This window comes from Lagopus leucura, unplaced genomic scaffold (assembly GCF_019238085.1).
Source record: "Lagopus leucura isolate 7727_CA_CO unplaced genomic scaffold, USGS_WTPT01 Super-Scaffold_100043, whole genome shotgun sequence".
Classification (NCBI taxonomy): domain Eukaryota; kingdom Metazoa; phylum Chordata; class Aves; order Galliformes; family Phasianidae; genus Lagopus; species Lagopus leucura.
The window spans coordinates 2,531,942-2,546,107 of NW_024962290.1; the positions used below are offsets into that span (position 1 = coordinate 2,531,942).

At 51.9% G+C, this 14,166-nt stretch overlaps 1 protein-coding gene across 1 annotated transcript in view; it reads left to right on the plus strand.

The window, feature by feature from the left end:
- PLXNA2 (plexin A2) overlaps positions 1 to 14,166 on the plus strand; it is a 210,560-nt gene that overhangs the window by 175,369 nt on the left and 21,025 nt on the right. The window contains exons 14-20 of the mRNA XM_042884112.1: positions 2,427 to 2,578; positions 5,184 to 5,301; positions 7,500 to 7,636; positions 10,436 to 10,603; positions 11,658 to 11,751; positions 12,921 to 13,160; positions 13,747 to 13,890. Coding sequence (XP_042740046.1) covers positions 2,427 to 2,578; positions 5,184 to 5,301; positions 7,500 to 7,636; positions 10,436 to 10,603; positions 11,658 to 11,751; positions 12,921 to 13,160; positions 13,747 to 13,890 — 1,053 coding nt within the window. The remainder of the gene's footprint in view (positions 1 to 2,426; positions 2,579 to 5,183; positions 5,302 to 7,499; positions 7,637 to 10,435; positions 10,604 to 11,657; positions 11,752 to 12,920; positions 13,161 to 13,746; positions 13,891 to 14,166) is intronic.

Here is a 14,166-nt window from a genome sequence, read left to right on the forward strand (position 1 = left end):
CCAAAAGCCCAGCACAGAAGCATGTGGGATGTACTCAGTCCTTGTTTTGCACTGAATGAGACCCTCTAACACTACAAAACTTCCACCCGGTCTGTGGTCCTGGCAATAAATAAATAAAAGTCAGTTTTCTTGCGAACAAGCGGCACTCTGATCTCCTATTCACTTATTTGAAGGCCTCATTAATATAACATCAGTGCAACAAACAGCTGAAGGGGGGGCAGTGTCAGCCTGAATAATGGAGTTGCTCTGCGGAGATAACAATTAGGTTCTGAATGTGCCATCAGCCAAGGCAGAGACGAGGAGGGATCATGCAGTGATGACAGTGCTCGTCTGCTGGCTCCTGCTGGGCTCATCAGCTGGGATGGGGTTGCTTGGAGCAGTGGGGAAAGGACAAAGAGTGAAGGTGACTGTGGCTGGGGAGAGGGCAGGGGGTTTTCTCTGTGCACCCAAACAGATGCTCACTGTAGTGCAGGAGTGGTGCAGGCTGTGGAAGGACAGCACTGGTCTGAGTGTCGCTTTCTCATGCTCATTGTGGCTAAATCTTGTGTTATAGAATCATTAAGGTTGGAAAAAAAGCACTGGGATCATTTAGTCCAACCATCAACCCATCGCCACCATATGTCAGCTTGTGCAGGAGGTGGGGCTGAGGCCCTGTGCCCTGTGTTATTATAGCAGCACGCTCTGCAAGGTGGGGAGAGCTGCTGCACTGCAGCATCCCAGTGGGCCACAGTGTGTGTGAGCTGCTGAGCTACCAAGTCATGAAGGCAGGTGGAAGCGAGCAGCTCAGTGTTGTTGGCTGGGTGCTCTTCCTCCCAGTGCTCCCCATCCTGCACAGCAGCCCCGGGTGCCCCACGATGGACCTTGAAGGCTTCTCCTCTTTCTGAGGTTTTGACTGAATCTCTCCAGCTGCAATTAATTGAATGCATCTGTTCTAACCCTGGGGCTGCTTTATGGCACAGTTACTTCAAAACTGTTCAATTAGCGACCACTAAAATCTAGGTCGAGTGGAGCTCCATATTGGGGATTTTCCAGGTCAGGACGTTTTCAAAATACAGCATCAGCCCCTCATTGTTTGGTGAGGCCATTGGCTGCGCTCCGGTTGGGGAACGGCGAGCTGTGGCTGTTTGTTGGAGATGGGAAGGGACCGAGGAGCCAATGAGCAGCGCAGTGCTACAACAAAACACGTCTTAACGTAATCTGGAGCTGCAAAGGACAGTTGTAGCTGTCAAGTATGCGAACCGCCAGGCTCAGGTGATCCCTGGTGATGGGAGCATTAGCGGTGCAGCCTTCAGGACTCGGCGTAATGCGCTGCAGCTTGGTTTGTAGCATGCCTTGTGGGCACGCAGAGCTAAGTGCTACAAGGCTCCCTGTGTGGTGTGGGTTACAGCACACAGCAGTGCATGGGGGTGGGTTGGAAACCTCGGTTTGGGGGAGAGGGAAGCAGAAATGGAAGCTCTGGGGAAGGTGCAGGAAAAGCAGCCGGGCAGAAGCACCAAGGAAAGGTCGTGGGGAGCTGAAATCTTGTGCCAAAAGTGAGGATGGAACCAACGTGCAGAATTAAGATTTATCCATTAAGTTAATTGAAGTGCATTATTATAGATTATGTTGTTTATTAATACCAGCTGTAGCACTGGGAAGATTAGTAGCTCACCTGAGAGCGGTGGCAGATTCAAAACAGTTGTTTAAGAGTCTTGGGTCCCAAACTTGAGCCTATGTGTTGTTGTAATTTGTACTGCTCATGGAAGAGAGCGTTGTCCTTGATGAAAGGCTGTAGGAGCAGAGCTGGCTGAGGCTCAGGCAGGCTATAAGCAGGCAGCTTTAGAGCACACACCTCACCCTTCAGCATTTTGAGCCACTTGAGGTGTCAGCTTACTGATAAATGTGCTATCTGCATTCAGAGAGCAGCCAAGGCAGAAGGTAACAAAGTTCTCCACAGCAGCAGGCAACTGCTGGAAGGTTATTTGCTGCCTTATGTAGTATGTGAAAAGCAGCCAGGCTTCTGCTTCACACAGAGCTGGGACCTGATGGCCAACCTGCAGAGCAAGAAGAAAATGCACAAGCAGTGGAAGCAAGGACAGGTGCCCTGGGAGGAGGATAGGGATATTGGTGGGCTGTGTAGGAACAGGGTCAGGAAAGTCAAGACCCAAATGGAACTGGAGTTGGCAAGGGGTGCAAAGAAGGACAAGAAAGTCTTCTACAGGTCCATAAAACAGAGGAGTTGGACTAGATGACCATGTTCACACAATTCTGTGATCCTTCTTCTCCCCAGGGGTGGCATTGTCCCTCTGTGTCTCCCTCAGGACAACACATGTGGGTTCCAGCTTTGTTGGCTGCTCAGCAGTGAATGCGGCAGGCAGGGTGGGATCTGCCTCCAACCCGGGGGGCTCTGCAGAAAGCAGCCTGACCCCTGTTGTGCTTCCCTTTAGATCCTGACGGTGTCGGGACCCCCAGAAGGAGGCACCAGAGTAACCATCCGTGGCGTCAACCTTGGCCTGGACTTCTCAGAGATTGCCCGTGGTGTGCAGGTGGCAGGAGTGCCGTGTGCTCCTCTGCCGGAGCAGTACATCATCGCCGAGCAGTGAGTGACCTCAACTTATGGACACAACACCTCCACCACCTCCCAGCCCCATAGCAGTGCAGGAACAGGGTTGGCTGAGGTGCTGGGTGCTTGCTGGGGGGGGGGGGGGGGGGTTAGGCAGCCCTGTAAGCTTTCACAGAGTGTTTTGTTTCCTTCTGCACTGCTTTGCTAAGCAACTTTCCATCTGAGGCTCTGCCCCCTCCGCTCCCCTTGTGCTTGAGATGCAGCTGGCACTGCAGGCTGTGTGCTGCCATTTGTTAGGCGCGAGGTGCTGACAGCTACCTCATCCGAGCAGCCCTCTGTTGGAGCCCATTCATTTATTTCACTAAGAAAAAATGTCAGCCAAAAATTAGAAAATAGGCTTGTAACAGAGGACGGGCGAATAAAGCTCCTACGGTGACACTGATCCTGCTGGGGAGGGCTGGTGCCACTGCTGGGGGCAGGATGGTGCAGGGTGTGCCAGGGCTGCTCGTGGGGATGCTCACAGCAGCATGGATGTGCCCTGGGAGCAGCTGTAAACCACCATCCTCTGGCATTGCCATCCATTTGGTGGGTCCCAGTCTGATCCACCCGTCACCAAGATGTGTTGGCAGTGCAGTTTTGCTCGTTGCTCTTACCTGTACCATGGATCCCCCTTCCCTGATCCATCAGCATTGCCATCACTGCATGAAGGGCACTGCAGAGCTGCTCAGCACCATCAGTGCCTGCTCAGTTCCAGGCATGTGCAGAGCAGTCAGTGCCCGTGGCTGGCGCTGTTCCTCCAAGCAGAATTTTGTTGTATCTTATTTTTCAGATAAAGGACAGAATATGATAAAACTTCCCTCCTTTGATGGTACGAAGCCCTGATTTCATAATCATGACTCTAATTACGGCTCTTGAGCTTTCAAAGTTTGTTAACATCATTAAAACATTTACCCTGGGCAGATAACAGCAAGCGTTAGCATGAGAGCTGCCTTTTAAAGATGAATACAGATAAAAGGACCCTCTTAAGACTTCTGTGGGCAGACTGAATTCCAAGACTGTAATGACTCACCATATGCTCCAGCCACGCAATCTATCAGCCAGCAATTAGGTTAATGTTGGTGAAAGGGCCACTTAGCCCAGCAATCAGCACCCTACAGCGGTGCCGAATGCATCATTTTGTAACAAGGTACCTGCTGGGGATTTGGCTTTGATTGGGAATCAGGATCAGGTGCACCGGGGTCATTCCACCCCCTGCTGCTTCCTTCCTGCCTGGTGCTGCGTGAGGAATGCATGCAGTGCCTGTGGGTGCTGCTTTGCTGGGAAGCATCAAGAATTGTGTGTTTCCTCCCATGGGTGGCACTTGGTGGGTGCATCCTCTGCGTGGCTTCTTGCATGCCTGCTGCAGGATTGCTGGGATCATCCCAGCCTGCAAGCCCTGACCTTACAGCAGGCCAAGCAACAAAGCAGCAGTGGAGGGGAGAGAGGTGCCACGGCCATGGCTGGATAAAGGCAGAGTGAGGAGCACGTGGCACACTGAGGCACTTCCCTTTGTGTTCTCTAAAGACAGCATCTCTCTAGGCAACTCATTTTCATGTGCAGCAATGAGGTGCACATCAGAGCTCGTTATTAGCATGTGTGTATTTTGTTGGGTCTCCTGGCAGCACCTGTGCGTGCAGTCTGCAGGCTCTTTCGTCTCTTTATTTTCTTTTACCTGTAGTGAATTCAGTGCTGCTGAAATTCTGCCTTCACAGATTGGAGCCTTTCATGCATTCTCATGTGGTCGGGGGAAAAGCAAGCATTTCCCCTCCTGCTTTGCAAAAGCACCTTCAGCTGCAGTGAGGGAGGGGAATTTGGCTTTTTTCTCTGGCTCCTGAGGCTGAACATCATTGAACATTTCCTTGCCTGTGCTGCTGCTCCTGCACGTTGTAGCTTTCCTGTACCCCCAGGCCTCTCTCCAGGATGCTCATGACCTTTTTCCATGGGAGCAAGCAGCAATCCCTCCAAGTGTAGCAGAGGAGCCCTGCCAGCTGCCAGCCCTTTGCAAACCTCTCCCTGCATCTCCAGCAGACCTGCTGCCATTGCCAGGGGCCGTGGGTTGCAGCTTTAAGCCATCACAGTGCACCCCAGCAGCTCCTGCTCAGGCTCTCAGTGACCCCTCAGGATGCCCCCAGGACGCAGAGGGAGACAGGACTCATGGCAGTGCTTTACCCTGACCCTGTTATCCGTGTGGATGCATTGTGCAGCAGCTCTCCCTGCCTGCACTGTGCTGTCTTTCTCATCCCCAAGCAGGTTTCTGTGTTTTTGATTAACTGGGAGACTGCAGTGTGAGCTGTTCCCTTAATGAACTCATCTGTTACTCTAAGGACTTAGCACTCACTTTGCTACTGGCTAATATATTGCCATTAGTGCTCTGCTTTGCTCTGGAGTTTACAGCTTGTAATAATTATGTCTAATTTTGAATTTTTTTTTTTTTTCCCTTTAAATTACTATGTGGGGGTAAAAATAGACTCAGTAATTAACTCCTTCCAAAAGAAGCAGATATCAGAGTAAAAGAGGGGAAAGGAGGAAAATAACACAGCGAGCAGCCAGCCCTGTGCTAGCAGCCCCTGGCAAACCCTCACTGCAGCATTTCTGCTTCCAGGATCGTCTGTGAGATGGGGCAGGCACTCCCTGGGATCAGCTCCGGCCCAGTGCTTCTGTGCATCGGAGAGTGCAAGCCTGAGTTCACGGCCAAGTCGCTGCAGCACTACACATTTGTGGTGAGTTCCTTACACTGGGGGGGCTGAGCACGTCTCTGTTGCACCTGAGGCAAACCCATGCTTTTCCAGTGCTTTCACCCTGGCATTGCATGAGCAGTGCATTGGCAGCCCTTCACCGTGCTCCCAAGGTGTAAAGCTCACACAGGCCTACAGAAGAAGCAGTGTTTAGGTAGGAGGCTTTGCACGGCATTTGCTTCCAGCTTTGTGCTTCTGAATAATGGCAAGCTTTGAATTGCTGCTCAGGGCTCCTCCTAGCAAAGTGGGTTGTGTGCTCAGAGCAGGGCTGCTTTGCAGAGCGTGGTGTTGAGCTGTGCTCGAGGACTCCTGTACATGTGGTCTTGTCCTGGGGTTGCGGTCAGGACTCAAAATCTTCATGTGTTTTGGGGAAGGAAGAGTAAAGAAGGAGCGTTGCTATAGGGAAGAAATCTCTGCTGTTGCTTCTTGCTGTTTTTGAAGCTGTTTGTTTGCATTTGTGGTACAGATACACACACATATATATATATATGGTGCAGGAGCTGATGGGACTTTGACACAAGCACAGAAACACACAGAGAAGGACAGCAAGTGCCTGAGCCCATCCTTCTGTGGTTCAGGCATTGAGGTACTGCTAGAAACTCCTTTTAATCACCTGCCTGTGAATCCTGAACATATCTGGAATAGTTTGTTCTGTTGGTTTATTCTTTTTCTTTTGGGATGGAGAATTACTCAGGATCCAGGTATTCAATGATTTTATTTTATTTTTTCTCCCCTCAAGGATGCCAGCTCAACATAGGCTTCCTCTGTCTGCCTAATGAAGAGCTGTTCTTTGGTTGGGGTTCTGTGCTGGTCAGTGGGTTATTTAATTAGCATCCTTTTGATTCATAAACCTAAAGCTACAGCTGGGGTTCCTCCTATCTCCAGTTCTGTCTAAATAGGGCACTTCATCCCACCACATTGATTTTGTGCTGAGTGGAATCTGTGCATGCAGTGCAATGCCAGCACAAAATGATTGGCCACAATCTATAACCCAGTGGAGAGGGAAATCAGGGCAGCCCCACCGTCCTATGGGTTTGCATTTCCCCAGGGGTGCAGAACACCGGGGTGCCAGCAGTTGCTAGAGCCCAACCACGATAGGAATGCATTGAACATTACCATCCCTTGCTGACTTTCAGCACCCTGATGATGATTTTTTTTTCCTCAGGCATCTAAAACTTTGCGGACATCATTTCCTTCTGTTACTTGGCCTCTATTTTTTCTTGCTGGCACCTCCACAAATTCCATTACAGCTGGTTTATGCCATTAAAGTCAGTAGTAAAATTGATTGGTACCTTAAAGCAGAGCTGTGTTCTGACCCTGAGAGGGTTCATGCCTTGGTGAGCTCATCTGGTGCTGCAACCAGGCAGGAGCTCAGCTGTCACTGTAATTACACCCATTGTACCCAGGGAAGTGGGACCTTGGAGCTACTTCAGCTCCATAAATCTGTCATAATTATCACCAAACCGTGAGCTGAAGATGGAAGATTCTGACTTAGCTTTCAGTCCTTCCTGCAGTCCTTGTCCCAGCCTTGGAGTTGCTGCAGGTTCTCAGTGTGCATACTCAGCTCTTCTGCCTTTCCCTTGTTTAGAAGAAGAACCACTTGGGGTGGTTGTCCACAGCAGGGTGGGCTCTGTGCAGTTCAGGTGAGCACAGCAATGACAAGTTGGGGTCACGAGTGCAGGGCAGTCTGGCAAGGTGGCACTGCTGCAGTAGTACCATGGGTAAGTGTTGAATGGGATGCGGACACAGGCTGAGATGCTCTCCCTTCATCACCAGCTGTGAGCTCTGTCCCCACATCACCACCACTGCAGGTTCCGTGGAGCTGGAGCTGCTGGCACTGCTTTGTGCTGCTGTCATGTGCTGTTTCCCATGACCTGCTTCTTTAATATGACAAACCTTAACCATTTGTGTTCCGATGTCCATTGTGCTGCACTTGTGCTGTATTTCATTTTCATTTACAGCTTTATTTCTCTAAGAACAGAGGTGAAGGTAAGTACATAATTTTGCCCAGGCTAAACTTGCAATTACATTGTAGGGATGTGTTTCACTCACAGCAGGATCCAACATTTCAGCAGCAGCTGTATCAGGTGGCCATGACGCAGCTCCATTTTGCTTTTCCATTTTAAAAGCAGAGGGTGGGATGCTGCCAGTACGGGGATGATGAGCTGTCCTTCTTTCTGCAGACACCAACTGTGAGCTTCCTGAGCCCCAGCCGTGGCCCTGAGTCAGGTGGGACGCTGGTGACCATCACAGGGCAGCACCTGGGTGCTGGCAGCCACGTCTCCGTGCTCCTGGGCAACCAGAGCTGCGCCTTTCAGGGGTAAGGGCTGGGCTGGGGGCTGGGGGTTGTGGGGCTGAGCACACAGCCACCTCAGAAATCATAGTCATGAAGGCTGGAAAAGATTTCTAAGATCATCAAGTCCAACTACCACTACCATTAATTCAGGCTGTCCCCATCATGCCCTCTAACCTCGTCACCAAGTGCTACATCTCCATGTTTCATGAACACCTCCAGGGACCACGACCCCAGCACGCACCTGGGCAGCCTGTGCCAGTGCATCAGTGCTCCTTCAGAGAAGAGATTTTTCTTAATATGCAGCCTGAAGGGGATATCCCTCCTCTAAAAACCATTGGAGTGAGGCAGGGCTCTGAAATTACGGAGCAGAGGAAGGATCCTCACCCGCCTCCTGCTGTGGAATGTACACAGCCATGAGCCTCCTCTGGGATTCCCATGGCAAATTTGCTTTTTACCCAGCAGTGTAAATGCAGAGTTGACATTTGCAGGGTTTAATGGGTTTTCTTGGGCTTAGTTAAAAAAAGATACAAGCTGTATACGTCTGTGTGCATCACACACACATCCCCACATGGGGTGTCCCCAGGTGCCCCAATGCCACCAGCGTAGCGTCACACTGCAGGCAGTCATGCAGGACAGAGGAGACTGCTCTCCATGAAGACATTCCTCACACTGAGCAGATGAGATCTGCATGGGGCTGCAGAACAGAGAATGCCAAAAGGACCCTTGGCTTTTTCTCTGCGCCTTGCAACCCAGGAGCTTACATGAAATGCTGTGATGCATGGAAGGATTCTGCCTTCTAAATCCCAGCTCCAGCTCCCCAGCAGGAGCCAAGGAGGTATTTGGGAATGGAATGACCCCTGGAGGTGAAATTCTCATCTGAAAGACTTCAAGATTCATGAATATGGGACCTGTGAAGGTGCAGCCATGGGATTTTATTGGCTCAGTCCTGCCAAGTAGCGAGGAGCAGGATGGGACCTAGGACCTGGCCTTCCCCACTTACGCTGTGGCATCAGATGAAGGAGATGGAGATCAGAAAGGATTGGACCTGCCGAGCTCTGCAGCTGCAGACAGGCTCTCCAAGTGCTACATTTGGCAACCAGTCCACTGGCATTTCTTCCTGTGTCCGGAGCAGAGCTGCCAGATTGCATCCTCAGTGCACACAAGTGACCACTTTCCTGCCAGGAGAAGCAGTCACAAGCAGAATTGGCTTTGTAATAAAATTCCATAAATATATGATTGCATTCAGGGAACCTGCAGATACCGAGCTGCAAAACCTGGAGCAGGTCTGAATTCTTGGTGTGTTCTAATTACACCAGGCAAGCAGAAACTTAAACAAAGCAAGCAGCAGTGTATAAATGACACCATCTTTCTCGTGGGGTCACACTGTGCACTTTGTTTTGCTTGGACTGTTTTGTGGCAGTGAACTTCAATTGTACTGGAGGGTGTGGGGGAGCCTGATTAGATGAAGCAGTTTCTAATGAGATTCACTCTAATTACAGCTTCCCCCATTCTCCCAGCTCGGATCAGAGGAGTGGGTAGATTCACCATGACGACACAATAATAGCACAGAGCTAATTAACGAGCGGCGGGGCAGGCAGAGCTGGGGCAGAGACGTGGTGTGATGGTGCAAAGTGGGACAAAGGGATGCAGGGAGCAGGGATGGCACAGGAAAGCATCCATAGGAACAGCCAAGCGTGGTCGGTTTTGGATATTTTAGGAGTTTTCTGTTGTCTTGGTGATGCTGGGTGGGTGTGCAGATGGTGCAGCACTGTGGTACCCAAGGGTGGATGTGAAGGAAGGTGAGGATTTGGGAGGGCCCTGGAGAGGGAGCACAGCGTACCTACGGAGACACGGGGCTGTGCAGGTTGCACATCAGTGCACACGCTGAGCTGTGTCACAGCTGCTCAGGCACCTCGGTGGTTTGTGCAGCATGGCGAAGTCGGTGACGATGGAATGGTGGTGTGCCAGGGTTTGATTTCCAGCTAAAGAGTGCCAGGCTTTGATGGAAGTGCCATAACAGCAGTGTAACACCGAGGAGCTGCCTGTCGTCTCCCCTGTGCTGGCAGAAGAGAAGCCAAAGCTATATGAGCCGTGGCAGCAGCATGGCCCTTCCTGTCCTCAGGGACTTGAGTTTGGGCACTGGACTCTCAGGGGCTCTGAGAGTCTCTGGCTCTGCCGCTTTGCACAGTGGCCCTGTGGTGCTGTGGAGCTCAGCAGCTCTGTCCCCAGTGAAAATCCCCAGCCCTGCAGTGGTGTGGGGGAGCTCTGCTGATTGCACTGCCTGACTGCTTTGTACTCCAGCAGTCAGCCTGTACTGTGGAGGAAGCAGATGCCCCGCCATGCCCAACAGCACCAAGCAGGGGTCATGCTGTGCTGGTGGGCAGACAGGGAACAAAGCAGTGCTGGCAGCATGGTGCTCCCCAAACTGGGGCTTCGTGAGCCTTTTCTGCAGCTCATGAGGCTCTGTGCGTGCAGTGGGGTGGGGAGGGAAAGAATTTGGCTTTGGAGCAAGCTGCTGCATCCCATTTAAAAAGCGGCCATCTGTTTTCACACGCCCAACAGAAGGCGGCGGGTGCAGGGAGGGATGCGGGAGGCTGCAGTTTGGCACAAAGCACGTGTGCCTTTCTCCTGGTGGGCAGATAAGGTCTCTTCTTGCACAGGGCTCTGCCCCCTCCTGTGCCTGCGGGGCTCGCTGGGCCACTTTGTGCATCTCGGTGCACAGGGCTCAGTGATGGTTCTGCCTTCGTGTGAGCTGTGGGGTGGCCCCATGGGGACAGGGATGCTCTCTGCCCACTGACACTCCCTCTGCTCCTTTCCACGCAGGCGATCCATGAATGAGATTGTGTGCCTGTCAGCACCCTCAGCACACGGCCTGGGGCCCGTCCATGTCTCTGTGAGCGTTGACCGTGCTCAGCTCGAGCAGACGCTGCTGTTTGAATACATCGATGACCCCAAAGTGCAGAACATTGAGCCTGAGTGGAGCATTGCCAGGTAATGCAGCTCAGGGGAACTCACCTGCCCTGTGCCATTGGGAATGCATGTACCACTCATGTACTGCATCTCTCCGTGCCAAACGTCTGCAACATTTGCGCTGACCAAAAGTCAGATCTGAAGTTATTGAAGTAGTTGTCATTTACCTTGACAATTACAGCCATAGCAGCCTACACCTGGATTGTGGGAGCACGAATAAAGCCCCAAGATTGCTTCCATCTGCTGAAGGAGTGCACAGTTGCTCATTAAAGCCTCCTTTTCGTGGCTGTGGAATAAAATAAAACCAGCAATCACGAAGAAATGGGAAAGCTGATGCTAATCAGAACGTAGTAGTTGTCCAGCATCAACTGGTGGGAGCTGCATGGGACTGGGATGCTGCGATGTTCAAATCCTGGGCTGTCCTCATGCCCTGGTATTGCTGCAATGGCTGTGCTCAGGTTCATTTCAAATTCCAATCATTTCTCAAAGTTGGCCATGGAGGAAATAAGTACCTCTCAGCAGCTCTGTTGCTCTGAGCCCACATTCAAGCTCACTTCTTGTTTTGGGTTGGATGGGTGTCAGAATGGCAAACTGACAGCATCAACCAAACAGCACAGCGCTGCTGTGGAGGTGCTGGAGGTTTTGGTGAATTTGGGCTGTGCAGCTGCAATTGACACATGAAAGGAGCAGCCAGGAGTGGAAGGCACTTTGTGTGCGTGCTGCTCAGCAGTTCCCTCCCCACGCGCCATTCATCGCCCGCTGCCGCGCGCCTTGGAAGCGCCGCTGTGTAAATCATTAAACGCCGTAACTAATTTATTGTTCTTCACGTTTAGTCTCGGCTCAGTTGGTTTCTTTAGTCCCGTTTCTCATCCTGCTGCCTTGAAGGGCTCCTCCATGGGGGAGGGCACAGCTGTGAGGAGAAAAGCTGGCTCACGTGGGCACCGCTGCCCTGCGACTCGAGATGGGCTGGGAGTCCCTGGGGTGCCAACTTTGAGAGAGCAGCGAGCATCCCTGTGGCCAAACGCTGGCTTCCCCTTCACCAGGCAACTAACGAGGGCTCTCTGGTTCCCTGCAGCGGGCACACGCCTCTGATCATCACTGGCTCCAACCTGGACATCATCCAAGAGCCGCGCATCCGCGTCAAGCACAACGGCAGGGAGTCCATCAATGTGAGTAGCTGTGGGCAACATCCCATCTGACACTGTCACAGGAACCTGTGCTTTCTGCTTGGCAAACGCTACTTGGGGGTCTGCCCTATGCTTAGCCCCACTCTTAGCAGCAGGACGTGGAGGCAGGAGTCATGACACACAGAAATTTCCTTGCACCTAGCTCAGCTCTGCTTGGTGATGCAGGGATCTGACCCCATCATCCCAACTGCTTCCCCTCCTTGCATGTGGTGCTCCCAGTGTTTGGGGGAAGCTGGGTGTTATTTTTCACGCCTCCGTCTCAGCTAGCACCAGCCAAGGCCTCTATTTAAACCATTTGTTCCACCGTTCATAAACTGCTGTGGAAAGCAATGTTCTTGTACGTTACAAATACAAATTGCACCTCCAGTACACTTGGAAATTATTTTGATCAAGTAAAACTGAAAAATACTGTTTCTATGCAGTGATCTTTCTGAACCTGCATTATCTTGGAAAGGGCAAGGCTGTTAGCAGCAGTTTCCCATCCCCTCTCTCCCTTCCCCCCAAAGACCTTTTCATTCTGAGCTCTTTTTAAAAACATCTCATTTTGCTGTTAGCACTTACAGTGTTACGAAAATAATTCTGAAGGTACAAAATTGAGTGAAATCTTCCACTTACGGTTGGCCCCTTGCTGCTCTGTAAGCCAGCAGCTCCTGCTGCGGGGCTGGGGGGAGCCGGGGGTGTCTGCAACCCCCAGGAGGTGACCTCCGTGCTGCCCCAGCCCCATGCTGTCAGGGGATGGCCCGTCTCAATCTCTAACATCAGAGAGATGCCTCTAATCACCAATTTGCAGCAGAGGCCAGGTGTTCGTTATAGGTCTGTTTCAAAGCTAGTGCTGCCAGCAAGGGTGCAGCTGGGAAGGAAAGAAAGAAAAAAGACCAAGTGGTTCGGTGTACAATCCTCCACCTTTCTTCAAACATTCTCATTGTGAAGCTCTCTCTGTCTCTGCTCCAGCACCTTTGTGCTGGCTGCACGGGAAGCAAATCTTCCCAAATGATGGGTGTAAGGTGTTGAGCCTGGATTAAATACCTCCAGCAGAGCTGGAATCTGCCAGAGCTTTCAGGGAGTACTTAGGGCCCCGGAGCATCGCTGTGCAGGTCGGAACCCCCCAGCACGGGGCAATTCCCCAGCACCACTCAGAGTCCCATCCACAGGTGTGTGTGGTGCTGAATGCCACAGCACTGAGCTGCCTTGCACCTGCCCTGGCCCCCGAGCCCCGGCCCACCATGGATGCCGTCGAGCGACCCGATGAGTTTGGCTTCATCTTCAACAACGTGCAGTCCCTGCGGGTCTACAATGACACCAAGTTCATCTACTACCCCAACCCCACCTTTGAGCCCCTGAGCTCCAGTGGGATGCTGGAGCAGAAGCCGGGGTCACCCATCATCCTGAAGGTAAGGGGACCACTGCTCATCCCATGGGATGGGATCGGTGCTGGGATGGGGTTGGAAGCTCCTCAAACCCAGCAGAGCCAAATGCACTTTGGTGTTTCATATCTGTGTGTACCCTATGGCTCTCACCAGCAGAGCTCAGTGAGAGAAAACTTGCATGCATGCCATGTGGTGGCATCACCAAATGGTTGAGGTTGGAAGGGACCACTTGGGATCATTTAGTCCAACCCCTCTGCTTCAAGCAGGTTCCCTAGAGCACATTGCCCAGGATCACATCCGGGTGGGTTTTGAGTATCTCCTGAGATGGAGACTCTGCCACCTCTCTGGGCAACCTGCTCCAGTGCTCTGTTGGTCTCACTAAAGCCATTAAAGGTTTTTCATGCAGTGGCCATGCAGAAATCTCTAGAAGCATGCAAAGCTTCCACTCAGGGGGGCCCAGAAAGCAATGAGTGGGGGAGGAGTTCTGTCCCAGTTTGGAGACCAGGATACACGAAGAGGAGCCCCCATCGTTTGTGCCAGCGGGGAGTGGGAATGAAAAGCAGGGAAACGCACTGCATCCTTGTACAGTCTTCTCCACCTCTATTGCCAGGGCAAAAACCTGTGCCCGCCTGCTTCTGGAGGAGCCAAACTCAACTACACAGTGCTGGTTGGAGAGACACCCTGCACCGTCACCGTGTCTGAAACACAGCTGCTGTGTGAGCCACCGACCCTCAGCGGGCAGCACAAAGTGACGGTAGGCACCAACCGCTGCCATCAGAGCCCCTTCCTCCTCCTCCTTCCTGACCTGCTCAGCGCTGAGTGCAATTTCTCGTCCAAAGACTGCAGGATTTTAGATCTTTATGGCTGTCTAATTGAAAGCTTAAAATATTGATGAGGATTAGCGTGGTGAAACTTCTTATTGTCTCCTTGAGACTCGCTGCCCACTGTCAAAGCCTTCCAAAAAGAATAAATATTGAGGGCATTCAGCCCCAGACTCCAGCCTTTCCCTGGTAAGATGAGCTGTAGTGTG